A 24,679-nucleotide genomic window follows, 5' to 3' on the forward strand; every position below is an offset into this window, starting at 1 on the left:
CACAGGGCTCTAAATACACAGTTGTGGTGGCAGAGAGAGGACAATGGACAAAGAAAGACTCTCTGAGGTGGCCTGGGTAGACTGCCACTCAGCCACAAAGTCTATTTTCTTTACTGGGCTATGATACTGTACATCCAGCTATACCCTGGAGGAGAGAGTCATCTGTTTACGGTCTTCATTACTACACAGCTTTAGGCCAACCACAGATCAATTTGTCACCTTCACATATGTATGGCAGGCATTAGTGAGGGAAAATAGGCAAGTGTGTTTCTTTGAGAGACACACGGACCAACTACTGAACATGCAATATTTTGCTTTTTTTTTTGTAGCTCTACAGTGTGATCATTTAAGGGAAATCCAGAGGAATACCCAAAATCACGTTATCATGAAAGCTGCACGAGGCTCATGCAACTTGTCCCAAGATATGTTGTTTTGCGCGAGTTCTCGTTTGCCTGAATCAACAATGAAGGTGGGGAGGGAAAAGTTAGCATGACCCATAATATGCCAGTTTGAAATACTTCACAAATAAAGCAAAATCTTAATTATTTATCCATAAAATGTTGTATTCATAACTACATAAGCTACAATCAAAGTAAAAAAAAACATCTTAAGGTAGTATTTCTTTTTTTTTTTATCATTTAAAAACTCAGCTAACATGCTGCTGAACTGGGATTGGTGCACAGAAAAAGTGTCATCACCTTCACCCACTTCAAACCAGTGAAAAAGAGCATTGAGAAAAAAGAAATGTATTAATGTGTAATGACAAATAAAAATAACCAAAATGGGCAGAATATAGTGTGTTCATGTCGGACTCTATCACTCAGAAAGACGAATTTGTCAGGACCTTTAAAAGGTTTAATTTAAATCTTTCAAACTCACATGGCTCATCACAGTGGGCTGTGCCCTGCTATGATCTATCCAATCGCGTCCCTTCCCTCTCTCTACTCACTGACTCTCTGTCAGACAGTTGTCTCAATTAACCCTGACGCCGACCCAGATTAAGATATGTGAACTCGATCTGATGCGGGGCTGATAAAAGCTGGTCTTATCTGCCGCTAACAACCAAACACCTCCGTGTACGTACAGACGTCTGCTTTGGTTACAGGATGGGGAGATGGAGAGAGTACGGATGGGAGGCTGAATAGGTGAGAGAGATAACAAGATAGGATGAAGCCCGAGAGAAAATTGATGAGGATTACCACTGGAATGTACTTTAGCCCCAGAATGCAATCAGCATTCTTTCCCACTCTTTCCTTTGTAGCAAGCATAACGCATGAAGACACTGAGACCAGCACAGAGCTCTAAGACAGAGGGTTGGTTTTTGTGCCAGAAACCCTGTCCTTGCAAAACTCTTTATCACGTGATTCTAGATATAATCTCATAAATAAATAGTGTCCACAGCCTCAAAGTTTTGGTCTAAATTTGAGGAATTTAAATTACAGCTTTGCTCACACAGTCCAAATTAGTTAACCAGAGTATTTAGTACTACCCACTTGCAAAAGACACTTATTTAATTTAACCCTGGTAGTTTATAGCTAACGGCACAATATACATATACAGTAAGTGGTTTTGCCATTACACTTGCACACATGGAGAGGTTTCTTACCAGCTGCCTTTGTTTCGGGGGCAATGCTGGAGGCAGCACCGGCTCGTGGACTGAGTCGGTGCTGCTGAAGGAGTCGTTGAAGCCGTAGACCTCCTGGAAGCGCTTGTTGCGCTGCTCGTAGATGCTCTCGCTCTGTGGCATCTGGTAGAACATGGAGGGCTGTGGCTCCGAGTAGTCTTCCACAAACTGCATGTACTGGAGGACTGGAGGTGGATTAGAGTATAAAACATTGATTGTTTATTTAGCTTAGAGTTCTGACTTTAAACGCAACCAAGTCTAGAATGAACTTTATTTTAGCAGTAAATTCGGTCCTCATATATTCCATTTTGAAATCTTCATTAAAGAGGCACTCCTGTGATTTTGTATTGCTCCTCCACAAACTTGAGACACTTACAAGACACATACTTGAAAAAAGAACGGTGAAAATCGAAGCAGCACAGGCAGAGATATCTCGACTTTTTGTCCCTAGTATGGGTCAAGCTCCAAAAACACTAGATCCTACATTTCCCATGATGCACCTCAAAAATGTCTCAGACCATCCCTACTTGGTAAACACCCTTGTCTTTTCCATGTCCACTTGAAATCATACATGCATGTAGTCATGCACTGTGATTCCTGTTTGAACTAACAGGAAGGGCTGACTGTATGGAATGACATAATACAGTAGCTTGAGAGGAAGTGATGTAGCAGGTGTGTCAGGAAATGACCAAATGTTGCCCTCTGTGCCCCCAGAGCCGGGCCCATTGTAGCACATCCTGGTATTCACTTCCTGTCTCTAATTACAGTGGAATATTTCCTTGACATAAGCGATGCTTCAATGAACTGATGATGAAGTGCAGCCAATGTCCCACTGTCCCTTCCTTAATCAACCTCATCCCTTCCTTTATTATTCCCTACATTAGACTCTTTGTCCCTTCCTTTGCCTCAGCGCCCTCTACTCTGGCCATCTCATTTAAAGGTATTTCTTCTTCCTTGCTTTCAACACTCCCTCATTACGTCCCCAACCCCCCCTTTTCCCTCACTTACTGTTTCTGCTTTTCTTTTCTGGCAGCGGCGGTGGGCTAGTGGGGACATCTGCATTCTCGCTGGCTATGTACTGAGTGACGAACACGCCGCCATTTGTCTGGGGCATGGGTGAGATGGGTGTGAAAAGGGGGAATGGCGGTGTAGGGTGGAGCTCCTCTTCTGACAAGTTGTCGTATTGGGAGGGGTAGCGCTCATACAGCACCCTGGACCCTACGTCAGGGAAAGGCTGGGTGCCGCGTCGCTTCTTCTGGGGAAGGGCAGGGGGCGCGCTGACGCGGTAGGACTGTACGGGATTGGTCTGATTAGGCTGCGTGGTCCAGTATTCTGGCTGCTGCTGTGCTGGAGGAGCACTAAAGCGGGGATGTGATGGATGCTGTCCGGGGACCGGGGAAGAGGACTCGCTGTGAGACTCAGGCAGGGGGCTCAGGCACCCTCCTACCGGTATTGGGGGCAGGTTCTCCCCAGCTGACAAATCCTGGTGGAGGAAGTCATAATCCGGGTCGTAATTCTCTGTGTTGTCTGAAAAGGCAAAAAAAAAAAAAAAAAAAAGGTACAAATCACATTCCAATCTTCAAACCTTCAGATTGAACCCCCAACCAGTGTGGCTTGTAACTTTGGTCAAAGGTTGGGTTCTTATAGTTAAAGGATTCGACAACAAATTTCCTATCGAACCTTGTATCACTCCTCCGTCTTTATTTATTAGCAAAGAGCAGTGTAGAAAACATTTAGGAAACCAGGACGGAGTACTGCGTTTAAAATGACACGTCAACAGCGCCTTACCAAGCGTCTCACAGGAGGTGTTACGAGAACACTGACCACTGTCCTGCTCCATGGAGGAGAGCTGTTCATCGGACTTGCTAAGTTTCCCCATGCTGCTGCATGGAGACAGGCGTGGAGAGTCGCCCCCATAGGACTGGCTCCCCCCAGAGAAACGTCTCTGAAGGAACTCCTGCTCAAAGTCCTGCTGCTGCGCGCGCACACACACACACACACACACACACACACACACACACACACACACACACACACACACACACACACACACACACACACACACACACACACACACACACACACACACACACACACACACACACACACACACGACCTTTAGCACTATTTTTTCTTGATTGGTTAGTTTATTGAAACTGAAGGTGTCCAATAATGGACCATGATCCCCCCACCTGTCTGTGGACGCTGCAGGGTAGGCTGGAGCCGCGGCTCATCGGGGCAACCACTGCAACCCGTGTAGGCGAAGGGGCCGACTGGCGCTTCTTAGGGGGAAGAGCTGGTGGAGGGCTACAGAACAGCAAACAGAAACAGCGGAATTAAATAACATGAACGTTGGATGTTTTTGTTCCAGAGGCAAAGTTAATACAGACAATCTGGCAAGCACGCAAAACGCGCTTTCTCAGGATGCACACACAAATCCATGTATGAATACATGAACACACACATTGTCATCCCTCCTGAGGAATAGTGAGATGAGAGTGAGGGTGTTTCATGTTAGCCTCTCTCAGCTATGACATGAAGCTGTCCTGCTTATCAAACCTAAATTCAGTGAGTTAATACCAGGTCAAAATGGGACGAAGAGCGGAACACAAGGCACCATGATATGGAGGCCAGCAAAAAGACACTGCGTAGGTCAGTCATACACTCTCATGCACTGAAAGGTCTTCTGATTGGATGTTGAATTCTTCAGGGAAATGCCCAGGATAACACAAAGTTTGGGATAATGCAACCATGCAAGTCAGAAACACTTTCATCCAATCCAGAAGCTTTATGGGGGTCTGGGGTGGGATGTTAAAATGAAGACAGATGATCCTATGGGCTAACATACTTCTCCTTCTGAGAGGGTCTCCTTTGGCCAGCGTCAGCACTCAACTGTGCTCTGTTCCCAGAATCCAAAGGGAAACCAAGGATGAAACAAATTGAGAAAGACAGCAGAAAGAGTAAGAAAGGAAAAGACAAACAAACAAAAGTGTGCTATATTTAAAGCCTAAAGTGTGAAAAAATAAAAGATTTGAAGGAGTCTGGAATTTTAAGCATGTGGATTGATTGGAATGATGGGGAAAAGAAAACATACTATACACCCAAATGTTTTTGGATCAAACTCCAAAAGGTCTAAATCAGTGAAATTGAAAGAAGTATATGGAACTCCCCTTAATCCTCCCATACCCACATCCTTAAAACCTTCTTTATTCCTCATTTGATATTTGTGAAACATTTCTGGAGAATTGTCTAAAAATAAGTTCAATTTAAAGTGAAAAGGCTGTGAGAAATAAATCCCAGAATGGACACTTCACTGCTTCGGTGGCAACCGTGCATAAAGGTCACAACCTTTCTATGTCCACATCATCACCGCCAAGCCCTCGTCTTCTCAGTGGGTGGAGACAAAACAGAAAAATGAAACCTTGAACTGAGAAAGGATTTCATTCTCAGTTTAAAAAAAATTGCAACCTTTAGGACTTAATGATGGCAACAAATAGAACTGGATGAGGTACCAGTACTTCCTCAGCACTGTTTGACCAAAGTGGAAGCTTCAGTGAGAAATATTGCACCCAGTGTTTCCCACAGTATTAATGTCTATTTTTGGTTGTGGCTGATGGGGGGGTGGGGCAGTTGGCACTGGAAAAAAAAGTTATGAAAAATTAATTTTTTTGCATTGTGATGAGTTTTTAATTTAGGGGTTTGAGGGGAGGAGAGAGTGATTTACATGTAATCTGGAGAGAACGACAGTCTTTTGGACCCACAGCCCGCTGCTCCGAAGCCTGGCATCACCACACAACAGGGGCGGCTGCTGTTCTTTCAAAGAGGGGAAGCTCATTTTCGGCCTACATCATTAAAATTGTCCATTTATTTATAATAATATTATAATATATATTATATATTAATAATAATATATAATATCAGTGAGATGGTTTCATCAAGAGGCATGGCCAGCAGTACATTTTCATTGTCACGGCACTTCCAGTCAGCCAGCTAACTTTGTCATACCAGGAGAGCTTAACGGACCGGTTACTTTGCCCTGTCTTTTGCACTAAATCAATCTAAGGTGGTGATCTGCCCTGCTGTTTAATTCTAAGTTTCTCCTCTTGAGGAAGACTTTCAAATGGCTTTGCCAAAATCAGTTCGACAACATTAGCATTGTCTGCCATCGTGTGCTGTTTGCTAGCTGGCTAGTTCAACACCAACATAGCCTACTGTATGAATGAATGAATGAATGAATGAATGAACTAACAATCTAACAAAACAATATTAAACTTGAAGGAGAAAATGTGGGAATTAGGTTAAACTGAAACAAGGAATGTGGCATATAGTTGTATGAAATGTATGCTGAAAATTGGCTAGCAATTTCGCCAAGCAAATACCAAGAAACAGGTTGCAGCAGTTCGTCTTTCGAACACACTTGCAAAATCCGCGATGGGACTGAGCTCGAATAGCTTCGGCAACTTTTTATAGTACAAAATCGCCGTCAATCAAAAGGAGATGCAGTCTTTCAACAGACCCTCCAACCATCACGCAGAAGCCCGGAGTCCAGGCCAGCCCACTGCTCCATTCCCCCCCAGAGACACTGAGCGTCCGTGAGCGGGACATAATTGCAGCATTTATCCAATGACGTCTAGTTTCGAAGCACTGAAAAAAAATAAAACTGTTCAAAGCAGCCCCATTGAAGTCAACGGACGCTAGGCTTCAACAGGGAAATGCACTGTGGCGCTACGGAAATGTATGAGATGGTAATCGAATCAGTTGACCTGCTAAATGTAGCTGATTCTGAACAAACTCATCTTCGAGATGAATGTGTTCTAATGCATTTTTAGTCAATAAAATGTTAACACACTAGTACATATTTGACCATTAATGTTTTGACATTTTAGGGGAAGCTGAGCTTCCCTTGCAGTCTTAAAGAAATAACCTCTGCCACACAGCTAGCATACGGTAATGTCTTCAATATGTTCACCTGGAACTCCCAAACAGCAAGTATGTTAAGTCTGTTTCTCTTTGCCATTTAAATAGAACTGGGCTGGTTAAAGTTAACTTAACTGACTTTGTGTTTTGTAAATAGTTAAAAAAAAAAAGAAAATCAATATGTGGCAGTCAACGTTGATATTGTGGTGGGCTGCACAAATAACTCAATGTATGGGAAACACTGGTTGTACCGCAGTAGTAATATTCTACATCCTCCCTATATAGAGATGATTAATAGATCCAACTCTGATATTATGGTGTTCAAGTGTGTGTCATCTTCACCTGAGCTCTGCCATTTTGGCTTCAGGAAGGGGGGGTTTGGGAGGGGCCACGTCCTCTTCTGGTATGTCTGAGGCAGCCTCTGCGGGAGTAGCTGCCGGAGCAGTCTTTTTTTTCGACACCTCCGGCTCCCGATCTATCAAGGGCATCTCCGATGACACGCTGCTGCACAAATAAGAGCTGTCTGAGTGAATGAACTACTTTGAGTGTCTGAGTGAGTGCGTTTGTATTCTGCAGATCACCCTTTGCACTCACCTCTCTGCTGTGGTAGCAGGTGCTGGTTTGTTCGGGGTGGTGGGCGACGGCTGCTCCTGTTTCTCTATGGTCAGCTTCACCAATTCCTGTTCATAGAAAGAGACCGCTTCAGTGGCTGCTACAATAAAGACGCCACAGGTGGACGTAGACGACATCATCCACAACATTTCCTCTATCAGCCAAGGGGCCTACCTTTACTCCATCCAGCACGGCTTTGATGACGCTGGTGACAGACGCCACGTTCTCCTTGTCCTCCAAGTCGATACCATCAAGCATCACCTGGTCTGCCCAACGGATAAGGTTGGCCAGGCTCTGATACACACGGTTATGGCAGGAAGATAGCGCCGAACTGTCAAAGGGTGTGAGAACACGATTGGGCGAGGGTAAGAGCAGAACAAAGCATGGCAGGTAAAGAGATGATGTATAAGAGGTAAGAGACGGTATGCAAACCAGAGGTGCAGAAAAAAAGAATGATTCAACACAACAGAGGGGTGTGAAAAAAAAGCAATGGGACAAGCACATGTTAGACTGGAGGTGACAAAAATCACAGATATGATACACCATCTAGCTAGCAGCTATTAAACTACATTTTTAAGGGGCATTTGTTGAGGAACTGCAGGTATGCCTGACTACAAGCTTGGGGGGTTGACAAAAGGCTAGCTAGTGCTGACAGAAGAATGTAGAACCACATAGGGAAGCGGGGTGTTGTTTCTGCCTGTAGTGAATGGTGCTTTCAGACCCAACACTAAGGTGTGGCCCAGGCCTGTCCCAACATGCTGTGGCTGATTTACAGTGCCGGAATATCCATCCACTGTCTCTACACAGCTTAGCTCAATGGTGAGTGGGAGACGACTGTAGCCTGGGGGTTGGCAGAAGGATTTAAGGGATGGTGGAGCAGCTGGAAGGGTGGAGAGGTTTGACCCAGACAGACTGAGCAAGCTAAGGAACTAAGTAGGAATGGTGGAATCATAAGAAACTATGAGTGCCCAGTCAGTATGGCTAGAGTTTGCAGATGCTGAGATTGATACCAGACTTTTTGGCAAATAAGCATTGAATCCACGTAACACTGTATGCCAGGACAGCGAGTAGGAGTTACACCCACTGTTGACCTACTTAATTGACAATATTGATTTAAATTGCTGCAGGCAGTTTAACAGTGTGGTACACTGTGTATTTTAACAGATGCCAAAACTAACTTGTTAACACGTGAGGGTAAAATGCACACACATTCATTGCACAATAGTAACTTGTACATGTAGAGTAGCTTATTTGCCCAAAAAAACCATCTACTAAACTTCTACTGTGATCTATTTGGGAGTTTGACTCCATTAGACTGAGGTAAAATCCCCATAGACGGCTGCTTCTCAATGTTGCAGCAACAATCCATCTTTCGCCTCTAAACACAGGGCTGAGATACAAAATCTGTCACCTCTGACCTCCATACTTTCATCTGTATTGACGGATGGAGAAAGGCACAAAGACAAAGACAGAGAAGTTCTAACAGGTCTTAAATGTCCAAACGAAACTGCAGCTAAGGTTACTTTCACAAGAAAGGCTTTACTTTACCCAGAGAGGAAGTAAAACAAACCGGTGACTAGATCTAAAAGTTGAAGTTCACTTTTCATCCTCGGAGGTAACATTTCTAATAGCGTGCCACGTGAACATTGAGTAACACATGAACGTCATTTCAAAGGCTTAAGGCATCAAGTCCAGGAAGCTTTGAGGTGAGGGACGTTGTCTGCCACAACATATTATCAATCTTCACGAGCTGCTAAGCGAGCGGAAGTCTACTTCGTGCTAGTTCTAACTTGTCCTGCATGCATACCAGCTATGTTATGAGTTACGTCAAGAGTCAAGAATGATAAGAATGAATTGAGAAATGGTACATTATAAATGACGACATCTATAGCGGGAAAAGGAAAAGCAATCAGGAAGCAAGAGTTTATTGTAAAGACTATTACCAAATAAAAGTGCCATCTGTGCAAAATACACCACTGTGTCAAAAAAATAAATAAAAAAAAGGATTAGGGTTAAGTTATTGTCTGATAAAAACATGTGACTCACCTGTGCTGTATCCGGGCCTCTACCTGAACCAGAGGCAGGATGGCTTCAAGCACCTTGCTGGCCGAACCTGGAAGCATCTCCAGCACCTTCTTCTCCACGACCATTTTGTCCACGATTGTCTTGAAGTAGCGCAAGGCACTGACCACCTCCTTCTCGTGCTCTTCCAGTCGACTAACCTTCTACAAAAAAAAATGAAAAAAAAGCAATTACACAGAACAGTAGAACCTTAGAAATGCAAAACAACTACATTTGTAGTGGTTTCATGATGACCATTTTAAAAAGTACCATAAATTGAGTATTGGGGGTGGGAATCACCAGAAGCCTTACGATACAATATCATCACGATACTTATGTCACGATACAATATTATTGCGATTTTAAACATATTGCAATATTCTGCGATATATTGCAATTCACTACCTTTTTTCCAAATTCAAATTATGTCCCCAAAAGGAAACTTTGTCAACATCTGTTTTATGTTAAAAGATACATTTCTCTGTTCATCTCACTTCAATTCAAGCAATTGTATTGCTGCAAAATGGGATTGTCAAGCAGACAAACTGACCAACCCATATATAATAAAAGATCGATACTTGGCGTCTGTGTATCGATACAGTATTGCCATGGAAAATATTGCGATACTATGCTGTATCGATTTCCCCCCACCCCACCCCTACGGAGTATGCAGTTAAATACTTATCACTCAACCTATTTCACATTTGGAATATCCCAACAGTCTGGGCTCTCTGCTGTGGTTCTATTATTCCCATGGTTTGCTCGCAGTTCAAAGAACCATCTATCAAGTGATGTGGCTTGGAGCCATCTTGGTACTACAGCAACAGGCTCGTTCAGCTACTCCAGTCTTTCACAGCAGGGCTGCTGGGGAATATACTCATTACACTGAAAGGGAGCGGAGGAGTTCATTCAGGAAGCGACCCGGTTCCATTCATGTCTTTATAGGTTTAGACACCTGCTGTAGTGCAACCAGCCGCCACAGCGACTGGGAAGCTGTGGGAACCAGTGGGGAAACTTGCGCACACACACACAGACACAATGGAGCATGGGAGCACAAAACATTACACAGGGAAACAATCGTATCACAAATAGGCAAACAAACACACGGAAAAGGTGGGAAAGAGATGGATTTCCCACAATACACACATCTGGCACAGGCCCGCACATTACCTTGTTCGCAGGTTTCTCGGTGCTCTTGGCTGCTGGCTCGGGCTGCAGTTGCTTGCCCTTCTTGGAGGACGGAGTCCTCTTGATCTTGGGAGAGTGGAACTTGTCCATCAGTTTCATGGTGAAAGAGGACAGATGGGACCGTTGCGAGTCTATGGACAGAGGGAAAACAGAGGAAGTTGAGTTGTCAGTCGAGGAGGAGAGATTATCGGGGGGGGGATAGAAATTAGATAAAAAAAAAAAAAAAACAGATTACACGTTGATATCACTATCACACTTCATTGGAAATTATGCTCAAGTGACCAGCTGTACACCAGTGAGATACGAGAAAAAGACTGGTGTCTTTAAGGAATAATATTTGTAAGAGGCGCATTTCATCTGCTCTTTCTGTTCCCAACAATAAATCTGCTGGACAGGCACGGTCATAGAGCCTCTTCCGGCAGTCAATTATGTACACAGATGTGTGCGCACACATGTGAGAGCACACAAAGAGAGACAAGGACAAAGCAGAGGAGTGTGTGGTTATGATAAAATACTCTAGTTAGTGCTGAGATGAAAATTGCTCTATGGTACATAATTGAGAAAGGGTTCATAATAGTGGAGTAATTTAGCAGAACTCCACTTGTTCACTGTAGAGAGGGCTGATTGTATCTAGGGAGAGAAGAGTCCCCCAATCCGTTAATCCCAGGAGAATTGACTGCTCACTCTCTGTCTCCCTTCACCTCCCGGCCTCTCCCTCTATATTAACACCAAACTGTATCAGAAGATAAATACCAATAACAGCAGTGGGATCTGGCAGGAAGGGTGGGCTTTTATCGGCGACAAAATTACACCTTTATCTGGTGTAATCTCCCCTCAGCTCAACAACAGCGGGATCTGACATTCCACGGCCATCAGCGTAAAAACGCTGAATGGCGAGCAGCAGCAGGAAAACGCCACAAACTGGACTTCCAGCCGGGCAGAGCTTTCATCTGCACCATCGATCCACATGCCGCGCACATATCTAACCTACTGTCCTTCCTCCCCACCCCTAATCCTCATCATCCCTTACTCTGAGAGCAAAAGCCAAAGTTTGACTGTGGGTCTCATTAAAAATGTTGATGAGAATGCTTCCAGTGGAGTTTCCTTCCGATGCAAATGCATGCGATGATTAGGCATGCATGACCCCTCAGGCTGTTGCTTTACAATGTGTTTAAAGAAAATCTTATCTCAATGTTGTGTGACAACACTTTAACACTGGCTGTTCTGCAGGCGTTAGTAAGTCACTAAAAGGTACATGGCGGATTCAATAAACTACTAATGTACCGCATGATCGTTGTGTCACCTTTGATCTGCATTTGACCTCATTCCTAACATCCAAACTCGCACACACACGGCAGGCAAATTTGTTGTCCTACAGAAATACGTCAGCTTTGTTTAAATACAACATAACTCTGATGTTTAAATTTCATTAGTAGCCCAGTTATGTCACTACATTACACTACATATCTTTTTTAAGAGCAGATACAATAAAAAGGGGAGTGCAAATATATCTGACTGCTTGAATTTGTTGATAAAAACCATGTGTTGCAATATATAATAATGATGAGGTGGTGATGCATCGTGATATCGAATCAATTTGAATCGGTGACAGGATAATCACAATCAAATCGTGACACCAGTGAAGATTCACACACTCCTAGTTGTTACGCTGTTTTTATGCACAAAAACAGCGTAATGCATTGTTATCAACTGGTATTGCTAACAAAGGCTAACCTGGCTAGAGCTACCCCCACAATGAAAAATCTGACTTTTAAATGGAACACATTCAACTCTGGTGCGACGTCATTCCCAGCTCAGGCTTCTGAGCTCCGAGATAAATGGAATGACCACTTAGCCATAGGCGATGCTGTGTGAACAGTGCACCTAAAGACGAGCTTGAATAGCATAGCCAGGGTTGGCAGCATGTGTTTTTTGCATTTTTTTCTGTACCCTGAGGCTATACAAACCCGTGATAGCCAGTTTTTCCACAAGCCAAGGTGCTATGCTGGCAAAGTTACACTTTAGCACAGAGTGTAGAGCGCACTGTATGCTTTTGATTGCACAGAAGCCTCCATATGAATTAAGTCTAACAAAATCCGATCTGTTTGACCATGTGTCCCCTATATCCCTGGCATACATGCAGGACCTGTGGCTGACATCACACTTTGCTCGCACAATCCCATCTTGAACAGGCCCAGAAGGACTATGTGTGAGTTTACAGCTGCAAGTCCCTGCCCAGAGTTGAGAAGCAGTGACATCAGCACAATGAGTCACCGCCATGATCGATCCAGCTGGTCCCTCAGACACCATGGCAGTCCCCGCAGCTCAGCTGTTTATCATGCACACTGGGCTGGTTCCCTGTCTCCTCTGCTCCCTATTCATCGTCTCCCTCCTGTTCTCCTTTAACAGAAAGCCCTCCCACTCCTTTAGAGTTCACTGGAAGTCTGGCTCAGCAAGGAAATGACATCATCAACAGAAAGAAATGAACAGAGTGAAAGAGAAAAAGTCAGCGAGAAAGAGAGAGAGAGAATACAGTGAATACAGTGAAGTGCTCTGTTATGGTCATGTACGCCTCTCAGCTTCCACCCTCCACTCCTCCACCAGAGACGGGCCCAGCCATCCCTCCCGCTCTCCCCAGCTGCCTACTTGCTGCTGTCCAGAGTAATGAGGTGGTGATGTCATTGGTTGTAATGTCTATTACACTGAATATGACTAGTCATGGACTTAATCAAATACTGAAAGAAACCTCACAGTGAAAACATTTTAATGTTTTTCAGCTGCTCAGGCAACAACATGCCTTTCTTCTTGTGTGCCTACTAAACTTTGTGTACCCTAGTACACCTGCAAAACATTTCCATAAACAATTGTATTCTTTATATCCAATATCTGGATTTTTGCTGCCTTGAGACTGCTTTTAGAGAAGTAGTTAGTAGTTGGAAACTGACATTTCAATATTCCCAGAAGGGACCAGATCATTCATAACACTTTTTACTTATTACTTCCTGTTAGTGACTCCCAAATGTCTTCCCTACTCCCCCAAAATACAGGGCAATACAGCAGGAGAGCCAGCCTGAAAACAGTAAAGTGGGGTTACACTTCTATAAGTCTGACTCTTCTGTCAGAAACTCCCACGAAAAACTGAACACACAACTCCCGTGGGCCTCACTATGTTACACTGCAACCTCACAGAGTACAGTGGGATGAGTTTACAGTTCTGCAGTTAAGGCTCCTATATACAGTAGGAGTATAATAGCGATATACCAAATGATGGACAATTCATGTTTGTTATCGGTTATAATGGCAAATGTCTATCAAATCAGTGCCAATGTTTTCATGCTGCTATGAAGCATACATGAAAAAGAAAAATCAGGGAATCAATAAAATGAGATTGTTGCGGAGATTGAGCGAGTAAACATCTTTTGGAGGCATTTAAATTGCTTAAATACGATGCTGCTTTGAAAGGCCTTGGGGATATTTAAAACAAACACTCCAGTCTGAACGACTCTTAAACAAAGCCTGGGAGGGTTCTCACACAACTCTGTGGTGAAGTAGAGTCCCCAGGAGCCCTGCAGCTGCTGGAGTGTCTCAACGCTCCATAACACAATACGTAAATACAAATACAAATACAAACACACAAACACACACACACACACAACAGGGGAGTATATTTATTGGTGAGTGCTTCACATATTTTCTAATTTGCCGAGTTAACTGTGGGCCCTCATAGACCTCCACATTTAATTCTGTTTTGCCGGAACTTTATTTATCGGCCACAACACAGACACACCCATAATTCTAAATCAGCATGTATATTTAAAAAAAATAAAAATAAACTAAATGATATTACTTTGTATACATGAACAAGGAAATCGTATTATCAGGCATGGCTGCCAACGTTAATGAAAAAAGCCCAAACCCTAACTAAAAAAACATGTTTGTGTAATGCAAATTTGGTCATGTTTTCACAAAGCTGTAATGAACAAATAAAGCTTTTACACACCTGAGAGTCTGTCTGACAGAGACATCCTTAAAGGTTTAACACTACCTTCTAGTGAACTGAATGTTATCAGTATTTACAGTGTGTGTACTTTTCCATTTATAGGACGGTCTCTGTGAGCATGAGAAGGTTGATATAAATGGTGCCAGATCGCTTATAGTATAATGGACAACTGACACATATCCATATTCAGTTACCTTTTTACCTTGCTTCAAACTAATTATTTGGGGGTATACCTAAACAATACAATGACCAACACATTTAGCTTCACATTTACATTAAAAGCAATTCTGCCAGACCAAACGGCTGGAGAGGGGATGCACAGTAAAATATTTCAGTGGGAAATCCCAGGATCCCAGTTGCTGGTCGCGACCCCTACAACACACCTGATGACCGGTGACATATGATCTTGTCCAGATCTAAGTGAAGAACTGACAGGCTGGCAGATTGATCTGGTTCCTGTTCAGTACAGGTGTGATCTCTCCAGGACAGCTGGTCAGCCCCTCGCTCATCATCCCCCCCCTCTAGGAATAGGATGAAAACTGGGTGGAGAGATACAGGGGAGGCTGTGCTTAAGGTTACACACGCACAGCTGTCACCTCCTGCTGAACTACCTCAGTGAAGACTGCTCAATCAAAAGTGTGCAAGCCCTGCGTATATGGACCGGTTGAGCACGTTAGAAGATTCAAACGAGAGTCAGAAAGGTCACAGTGCCAGCTGTTGAACAGGGATCTGAAAGTGTGTGTGTGTGTGTGTATACAGGAGACATTTTGACATTCATGTCTGAAAGAATCTTCTCTACAAAGCAGGGCAGGACAGTTAACATTAATTAAATGTTGTAATCTGATCCAGCTTTCTAGTGAGAAAATGGAAATCTAGGAGTATGTGCACAAACAACATGGGATGGAGATTAACACAAGGACGCTGATTATTCCACCTCTCTTTTGAGCATTGTCTATACCTGGTGTTACATATACTCAACTGTACTTTCAAAACACAGAATCCATTCACTCTTGACACACTTAAGTAGAACTTGTGTTAAAAAATATAAGAAACCTGCCCTGGGATACATGAAAATAGACAGTGCATTGTTTATAAGCAGCCATGCCTGCAATGAGCACTTATTGGTCTATAAAAACGACAACATACTGAGTGAATTACTGTCTGCTACACTGCAAAACAAAAACCGCGGAGGTGCAGTGCCAAGTATCGTATCTCCACAGGCAAGACCTGCTGTGGAGCAAGAGTGTGGAAAGCAAGCCTGAGGCATGTGAGATGAACAGCAGCGAGAAAATGGAGAGGAAAGAGAGAAGAATTCAGCAGGAAATAGTTAAGTGCTTGGTGAATTATTTATCCTCCCCATTGTAGTGGTTGGCTTCCTGCTGGCTGTGTGCAATTTTCAACAGGAATCCTCTTCATGTCCTCAGTTATCAACAAGCAGCACCATAGGATACAGCAGGCTGAGAGAGAGAGAGACTGTGTGTGTGTGTGTGTGTGTGTGTGTGTGTGTGTGTGTGTGTGTGTGTGTGTGTGTGTGTGTGTGTGTGTGTGTGTGTGTGTGTGTGTGTGTGTGTGTGTGTGTGTGTGTGTGTGTGTGTGTGTGTGTGTTGCAGTTTAAGCTACTGCCCAAGGATGGCAGGGAAGAGAGGAAGTCCTGGTATGGAACGTGGCCCTGGTTAATGGTTGATTTAAAAAGTAATGGAGGAAGAAGTCCAGTGGTAGGTTTTACAGTTTCAACAACAGGCCACTGGAAGACTGAGAGCATCCAGTCTACTTAACGAGTGAGTAAATGACATGCAGTGGACGCTTAGTGCTCGGTGCACTTTACCATCTATTGTATTTCACTTATCAAATGAGTAAGTAAGACACGGAAAATGGTTTTCATGTGGCAAATCAAGTTACCAATGCAAACTGACTGTCCTGAAATAAACATAATGGGCAAATCATTTTGACTTGGCATCGGTGTAATTACATCAGGGATTACAATAAACTATTAGTCATTTCTAACTGAAAGGAGGGTCTGAAATAAATACTTCACTGAAGCAACAGAAAAAGGCTTGCTCTTAGCTCATTTATATTATAACATACAATTAGGCTACTTTCTATTTTTGAAAAATACTTCCCTTTTAATGATTTGTTTGGACCACACAAAAAAAAAAGAAAAATCAACAACTTTACCATTATTTCAATTCTTGTCTGGAAGAAAATGCTGCACGCCTTCTGTTTGCATCTCTGCTTGTCTCTGCTACATGTCCCTAAGGCTAGTATAGCAGCCGCGCCAACCATGGGTCAATGACCAGGAGCAAACGTCAATGTGGTGATGAAGGTGCTCTGCGTGCTGGGTTGCATGGGAACAGACGGCCTGGTCGACCATGGCTAACAGACCATGGCCACACAGCACAGGCAATCTATGACCCAGATCCATATGACAAAACAACAAACCAGATCCATAACTGCTTAGTGAGATTGTGTTGGGCCACCAATGCTCAGCCTACGCTGAGAAAGTGAATGTAAGACAGTAAAGAGCAGTCTCTTTCTCTGAGAGTGCAATCTTGGTCTCAGATCTAACCACAGAGGTGACACAGTAGACTGAGTGGCTGATGATTGGGAAAACATCAATACAGGGGAAACTCCTGCTCTGTGAATGCCTATGAATCATAACACCACAATCAGAGGGAAATAACAATATCAGAAGTACACTAACTTTCTCTGGAAAACTCATAAAAAGGGGAGAAACACGTTCAACATGCAAAGGCGTGATGAAACAAAAAAATACTCCCTCAATACTGTGGGACGCATCTACAAAGTACAAACACTAGTATGTATATAGCACTTACAAAGTGCTTCACACACATGCACAATACATATGAGAAATAAATAAAAAACATGAGTTACAAAATACAAATTAAAGGTAGAATACAGCATAAAAGCTGGACGCTTAAAACAGTCCAGAGATTTAGCAGTGAACTGTGAAAAGTGAAGTGAAATCACAAGTATCTGTGGGGATGCAAATATGTCGGATTTACACATAATAAGCAACAAGCAGCATGTAGAGACACATAACAAAAATCCAGCCTAATCACTTGGTGGCGCACCTTGCATTCTTGAGTTTTTTGTATGGTGTTGTGTTATTACTCAGGATAAATGGTTGAGGTCAGACACATCACATCCAAATACAGTATATCTATCACATCTACAGTGGAGTTTAAGGGACAAGTCCACCATTTATCAAGTCACATTATGTTTCTTGCTTCGGTTTAAAGGCCCGCTGAAATGGAGCGTGTATTGTCATGGCACTTTGAAACGCACACACACGGAGCAATATGACAATGCACTATTTATTATCTGAATCTCCTGTCATGTGCAGCAATAAAACAGTGGCTTCGAGCAATGTTTTGCAACAGTATTTTGCAAGTCCCAAGGTTATACTGCTGTAGCAACAGGGCAGAAAAACAGTGAGGGGAAACAAAACATATTGTTTTATAGTCATAACATAGCTTAAAATAAACCACTACGCTCCCCACGATGCTACTGAGGTTAAAACAGACTATGAACAGTTCCATAAGTTCCAGAAGTATTTGTAGCAGGGGGAATGATGTCTCCATACAGGGAATGTGCATTTTGTTGAAACACTGTCTATTATATACAGCTCAGTCTTATACTGTCTCATTAGATGCAATCTAAAATAGTTTACAATGAAACAAAACAAATGATGGTTACACTTTCTAGACTGTTTATTTCTATAATGTTAATCATTTACTATCATTTTGTGACTACTACATAGGGCTGAACGATTAATTGCATTTGCGATAATATCGCGATATGTTAAAACGCGATTTCCTAATCGCAAAGGCTGCGATTTGGTCTCGATTTGATGACTCGCGAGAGCAAATCAGTCTGCACTACGCAGAGAAAGCATCAACTTAGCACGCTAATGCTACACTGTACCTTCAGCTGATCTCGGTCATTCAAACAATTCTGAGTTGAAGTTTAAAACTTTTACAGCCATTTTAATAAAATGAACAAAATTTGTTCGGGCTCGAGTCCATACATGCAGTTAATGGATACAGGCACGCAGAACTGAAGGCTCGGTTGGCAACGAGCTAGCTCTGATTAGCGGTTAGCTACGTTATAAAGATATGGGTGGAGGAGCTGCCAGTGAGAGGGGTAACAACCAGACTGATAAATGACGGTTCGGGGAACTTTCACAGCAGCGTGGCCGCGGGGTTTCAACGGTTTTATTAGTACAGTTAATCCCACGGCAAGACCACCAGCAGCTAACGTAACGATAGCCTCTCTGAGCTAGTGCAGTGTTGACGGTGTCGGCACGCAACTTCATACATACATACATACATACATACATACATACATACATACATACATATATATTTCGTATTACCCTAAGACAGATTGTAACTCAAAGTCCTGAAATCAGTTCTCAATAATATGAGGCATCATTTACCGCTTCTTGTGTTTATTAATCCAGATAATTCCGGAAAACTCTTGTGTATATTTAATTAACCATAAGCAAATGGTGAGCTGTGCCAATAAATGAACGCTATTTGCGAAGTAAGTGTCTGTGTTCCATCACACTGTAGAAATGGTGGGCAAGGTACTTATGCATGGGCAACAGAAATACACAGTAAATCCTGGCAGGGACTTTCTGCAGACCCATACAAGGGAGGCTGGCGTTACCTGCTGTGGTTGTTTTGAAAGCTCACAAAGAGAATGATTGGTCTTTTCAGCAGGTCATTTGAATTATGATCACAGTATTAAATTCAAAGTGAGTCACTCAATGAACTGTTCTGGTCAGGCAGTTAATTATTGATGATAATTGATGAGACATTTCATGAGGAAATTTTCTTTCATTTTCTCTGAAATAAAAAACGCTTGATCAGATCAGTACATGTACAATCCAATAAGACATATGCTACTAACGCAGAGCTCTGTGACAAATGTAAGCCAGTAGCTTGGTGGTGTTTTTGGAAGAGGGTGGGACTATTAGGCCTGTGTATTGTGTGGTGGCATAAACATTTACAAGTCTCTAGCCTCAATGCCTCCTCTGTTTAACTATGAAGCCAACAAAACGCCTTCTTCCAAATCTTTCTCTTAGCAGAGTTAACAGCATCTTTTCTACCATCTGAATTTCTCTATGCCCTCTCTGTGCCTTACTACCTCAGACTGGTGGTTCATTCTTACTGGTACCATTTGCTGGTAGTATTATTTGCTGGTAGGTATTTGGTAGTCAACCCACACATTTCCTCCCTCCTAGTAAGTGTGTCATGATGGTATAGACCACATTGTTTGTCCACATTTGCACATCACTGTGTGGGTTTGAGGAAAAAAAAAAAAAAAAAGGTTGAACCAAATATACTATTGGAACTGCTGGTGGCTCACATGCCATATTAACCCCCATACCCCAGGCTTCTTTTATTATTACTCATTCATTCCTCCGCGTCACTGCTTTTGATGGCCACTCTTTTACGCCCTCCCTTTTATCTTAGTATGTCTGTGTGTAATTGGAACTAAATTAACAGCAATTTATTTGAGATTCTGCATGTCGCAGCTCAAAGTGTTACAATGAGCACATACAGTACAAGCATTACACCACACTGTGGGATGTGACTAACCGTTAAGTTATTACGACTATTCAAATAACCCTCTCTCTGGCAGTAGTTGTAACTTTTTCTGTATGGTTTCAATATGGGTTGAGGTCTCATAGTGGGCACTGAACGAGTTAATGGAACTAGTTAATTGGAGCCCTTGGCACAGCAGTTCAGTGGGGTTGTAGTGAAAGCTATGGAGGGAGCCCCGAGGTCTAGGTCACTCAATTGTCCAAAGTACAACACACACGTACACACACACAAAGAGTGAACAAAGAGTGCACAAAGAGTGCCTCTAAACTATTCAATACAAAGTGAAAGGTTAGAGATGGGATGCCACAGGGCCTGACTTTCAACAGCATTGCAGACAACAAAATAGTCCACGAGAACAAGGCTTTTGATGCCCCGATTGTAAAATGAAAAAACAAGAAAGCTGCACACACTGACACAGTGACAAAAGGGTCGAGTAAACAAAGTAAAAATACAAAAGGTCTAGAATGGTGACCTTGCATGACAGTGGCCTTGAGGAAGATTAATAAAAAAAACAAAAACACAATGAACTTGAGAGTCCCCGTGGATCGCTGCAGGAACGGAAGAAATCACTCGATATCTGCAAATAATGCTCACATTTTCTACATGATTCAAATGGGCTTATATTTACTGTATTTGGATTTAAATTGGTTTAAAAAATTTGTTTCCTCGTCATTGGGATGATGATAATAAAGCAAACTGTGTGAAGACCAGCGCAGATCAGCACAAACATACTGTATAGCCCAATGCAGAGTTGTGGTAGTTAAAAATAATGTTTTATTCTGAATATATGTTTAGGTGTCTTACTATGGGTAATGCTATACTGAGACACATCACATAATGACTGTTATTAGAGCTGAAACAATTAGTTAATTAATACATTTTAATCACGTTTTTAACAAAAATGCCCACGTTCTCTAGTTCCAGCTGCTCCATAGTGATGATTTGTTGCTTTTCTTTGGGTTATGTGATAGTGAATTGCATATGTTTAGGTTTTGGAATGTTTGTTGGACAAAACATGTAATTTGTTTACATCATATGGGCATTTTTCACTATTACCACACATTTTGAAGACCAAATAATTCATAAATGAATTGATAAAATATTTAGAAGACAAATCAATAATGAAAATAATAGTTTGGGAATCCAAGATGGTGATAGCTCATGATTGCACTCATGTACTATGGAACGAATGAGGCTCCAGACAGTGACATATATTTACATACACGTGATTTATATTGGAGGACAGGGCAAGCATATGTGAGGTAGAGTGTTGATAGCGGGAAATCACACGGCAACACACGTACACGCCATCCTGGGCACCCCTCCTGTTCCTTCCCCCCTGACGCCGGGGCCACTGGCACGATTTCCTGTCCCTTGTCTCCCTCATTGAGAGCCGCTCCCTCTTTTCTAACAAACTTCAGTCTAGAGCAGCCTGGCCTCAGAACCTCTGCTCTTACAGCTCAGCGCCCCTTTATAACAACTTACCTTACCTAAAACAGGCAACACCTAATAACACAGTACACTGAAACATACACAAGACAAAGAAGCCCACTGCGCCACACAACCGCCCGACACAAGCACGCTCAAAGCAGTCTGATCCTTCCAGTCACCTTCTGGCTTGAGTGGTTTACTGCATTTTGTAGAATTCCATTTAAAGCTCGCTTTCTGAACAGAGTGTTTCGGCAGAGACAGACAGGCAGCAGGTTCACCTTGGGTGAAAACCAATAGACTAAAGAAGCACAATGTGCTATAAATACCCAGCTTGTCAGTATCTGTAACATCAAGCAGCAGCAGAACAGAGACACTGCGACAGCTAAAACCCCTGTGATCTACTGAGATGAATTCTCAGTGAACATTCTCAGTGAACGGCAGCTGTTTTGGCAAGAGAGCGCGACGCAAACAGCAAACTATAAAGCACTTGAGATAGGAGACTGATCCTACACACAGACAAACAGCCACAAGAGAAGCAATCACTTCACTGCCATAGTACAAGACAGAGAAGCATAAGCAACAGCGCTCTAGTGAGTAAATGTCCTCGAGCAGCGAGGAGTGGTACCACTCTCCCCATGCTGGAGCGCTGTACAAAGCTGATCTTGTCTGTACAGCGGGCTACTTGTCATCCTCTTGACACTTTGTGCGCACACACTGCATTGGACAAGACTGATGGACAGATGCCAAATAATGGCACACTCTTCTTGCAGTTCAAATGCATTGTGCGAAACCAAACTCTTTGCATTGGGATTGTTTCACAGCCTCCTTAAAAATAGGCTTGGATGACAGATGTGTCCGCCGCAAAGAACAAGACTCGCCCTCGCACAGCCACTTATAATTAAGCAGTGGTTGTTTAAACTATGTCAGTGATGAATAATCCAACAAATACTGAAATAACTTTGTTTCGTTTTCAAATTATTTTAATCATCATGCATACAAAACGGAACAATGAGCGCGTTTCACTCTCTGCTGTTGTAGGAATTACATACAGTACGTCTTGGCAGTTCATATGAATATTCCCAATTGCTTTTCAGTTTCCAGTTTCATTAAAAACTCTGCATTGAAGTGCCCATATTATGAAAGAAAAAAAATTGTTCTGGGATTTGGGGTGTTATTTTGTGTCTCTGGTGCTTCCACACGCATACAAACATCTATGCTGTTTTGAGTGAGATACAGGTTTCTTAATGTGTCCTGCCTTCAGTCTCCGGGTGAGCTGTTCAAAAATCGGCCCGGCTTTTTATGTCACTAGCCAAAACGAGGTGGCTAACCGTAGCATGCTAGCGCTAGCATGCTAACTCGTTCTGAATGGCAAAACACTGTTATAACACACACTAGTGCACCATAATCTACAAAAGAAGTACTTCCATATCCCTGTTCTGCAGCCATTCCACGCAAAGTTGGAAGTGTGCCCTCGTTTAGAAGAAGTCTCCCCGCTAATCCTGCCTTGTACTACTGAAGTTGTAGAAACAAACGGCTAAATGATGTGATCCTTACCGAGCTACTGCGCATGTGCGCCTCCCAACAAAGATGGGATAGAAGTGAGATGCTGTAGCTAAAACTGAGACCTGAACACACAGGGTGAAAAGAGCTGCAGCAATGTGCAGTACAACAAAAATATGGTGTTACAACCTCAAAATACAATTATGAACCTGAAAATGAGCATAATATGGCCACTTTAATATCTCTATTTATAGTAGTCATGCAAAACATTGATCCATCACTTCTGAGCTGAGTCCATTGTGGTGTAATATATATTTTTGAAAAAGGTCACATAAAACAGCTCTTAGTTTGTATGTTTCTTTTGCGATTTTGACTTTTTTTTTTTTTTTTTTTTTTAAACATTAAACAGCGTGTTGGGGCAGGACAAAGTTGGAAGGAATTTGACTTCAGATTTTAAAAAGAAGATTGCAAGAGCGCTGTTGTTGATGTAACAATGATGTCTAAAAAGGTTACACACATTATGAAGTAGTCTTACTGTGGAAAAAAATGTAATGAAAAAAAGTAGCGTCTGCAAGCGGCATATCGTCTTACAGCAATGTATAGATCATTTACCGTTTTGTTCTCTGTTCTTCCTCTAACACACTGCAGCTGACATACTGGACAACAGAAATGGACCTTATAACAATTGATTATTATTATTATAGCTGTAGAAAGTCTACGTAAAAGACTCCAACACGTGTGAGCATTGACGTTTAAACTTAATGCAAATTCAAAAATGAATATGGTACTATAACATCAATCATTTGGTGTATTCAAGTTGCCGCACTTGTATGTTTGAAGAAAGTCAGATGGTCCATGATATGACTAAAAACAGTGATGCATCTTTTAATGCCACAACAAGGAATCATTAAAGACAGGTCTAAAAAGAAATGCATTTTGATGACCAGGTAACTGCAACATCCTATCCACATCTTTTCATCCAGCTGTAAGTGAACAACATAAGCTGCTGCTGGAGATCAATTTAAACAAAGTGGTTATCTGTTATGGATTAATATCACCTAAAAATATCATTGTCTGACTGTGGAAACAAGCTTGGTGCCTAGAGTGAAGCAGTGGCTGTCTAATATACTACATGTGGGAGAAAAAAAAAAATCTGATATGCTCTGCAAGATAAACAGGAGGACTTTGCAGAAACGTGATATCCCTCCCTCACTTAATTAGAAAGAGGTCATACGCAAACAGTTTTTGTTAGTCCAAGGCACATTCACAAAGTGCCTATTTTTTTGTGCATAGCTGTTTAGGGGACTTGAAGGGGGTCTTTATTACTGTTCTTTTTCTTGTTTGTGTGCATTTTTTCCTCATTTGTTTCAGATTGTACGTATAAAATATGTTGGAATGCTTGTTATAATGGCTATGCTTGTGCAAACTAAGATGTCCCATGTGTTGCCTCACAACCATAATAATAAAAATATTCATCAATTTCAACTGGAGTAGAAGATGTACTATGAAGAGCAAAAAGTCAAAATGTTTGAATGAAGCCTTAAGAGGATAGGTTTTCTGTTCGACTTCCTCAGACCAAAGTCCACTGATAGCAGAAGCAAACTTAATTCACTCTGGCAAAGTATATTACAGTTTCCCGTAGCAGCTTATAAATCCAAAGTGTTGCATATCATGCATGTATTAATGCTATTCTAGAAACATATTCTCTCATTC

The 24,679-nt window shown here is 42.3% G+C and overlaps 1 protein-coding gene across 10 annotated transcripts in view; it reads right to left on the bottom strand.

Annotated features, from left to right (window-relative positions):
* Positions 1-24,679, bottom strand: part of rapgef1b (Rap guanine nucleotide exchange factor (GEF) 1b) — a 46,363-nt gene that overhangs the window by 11,732 nt on the left and 9,952 nt on the right. For 3 of the 10 annotated variants that reach the window (XM_028601704.1, XM_028601703.1, XM_028601696.1), the window contains exons 2-11: positions 10,385-10,533; positions 9,200-9,378; positions 7,328-7,484; positions 7,136-7,221; positions 6,884-7,045; positions 4,473-4,523; positions 3,817-3,931; positions 3,413-3,599; positions 2,633-3,151; positions 1,607-1,809 (exon numbers count right to left, since the gene is read on the bottom strand). In XM_028601704.1, coding sequence (XP_028457505.1) covers positions 1,607-1,809; positions 2,633-3,151; positions 3,413-3,599; positions 3,817-3,931; positions 4,473-4,523; positions 6,884-7,045; positions 7,136-7,221; positions 7,328-7,484; positions 9,200-9,378; positions 10,385-10,533 — 1,808 coding nt within the window. The remainder of the gene's footprint in view (positions 1-1,606; positions 1,810-2,632; positions 3,152-3,412; positions 3,600-3,816; positions 3,932-4,472; positions 4,524-6,883; positions 7,046-7,135; positions 7,222-7,327; positions 7,485-9,199; positions 9,379-10,384; positions 10,534-24,679) is intronic. The other 7 variants (XM_028601705.1, XM_028601702.1, XM_028601698.1 and 4 more) reach the window with 6 other exon arrangements.

Source organism: Perca flavescens, chromosome 16, assembly GCF_004354835.1.
Source record: "Perca flavescens isolate YP-PL-M2 chromosome 16, PFLA_1.0, whole genome shotgun sequence".
NCBI lineage: Eukaryota > Metazoa > Chordata > Actinopteri > Perciformes > Percidae > Perca > Perca flavescens.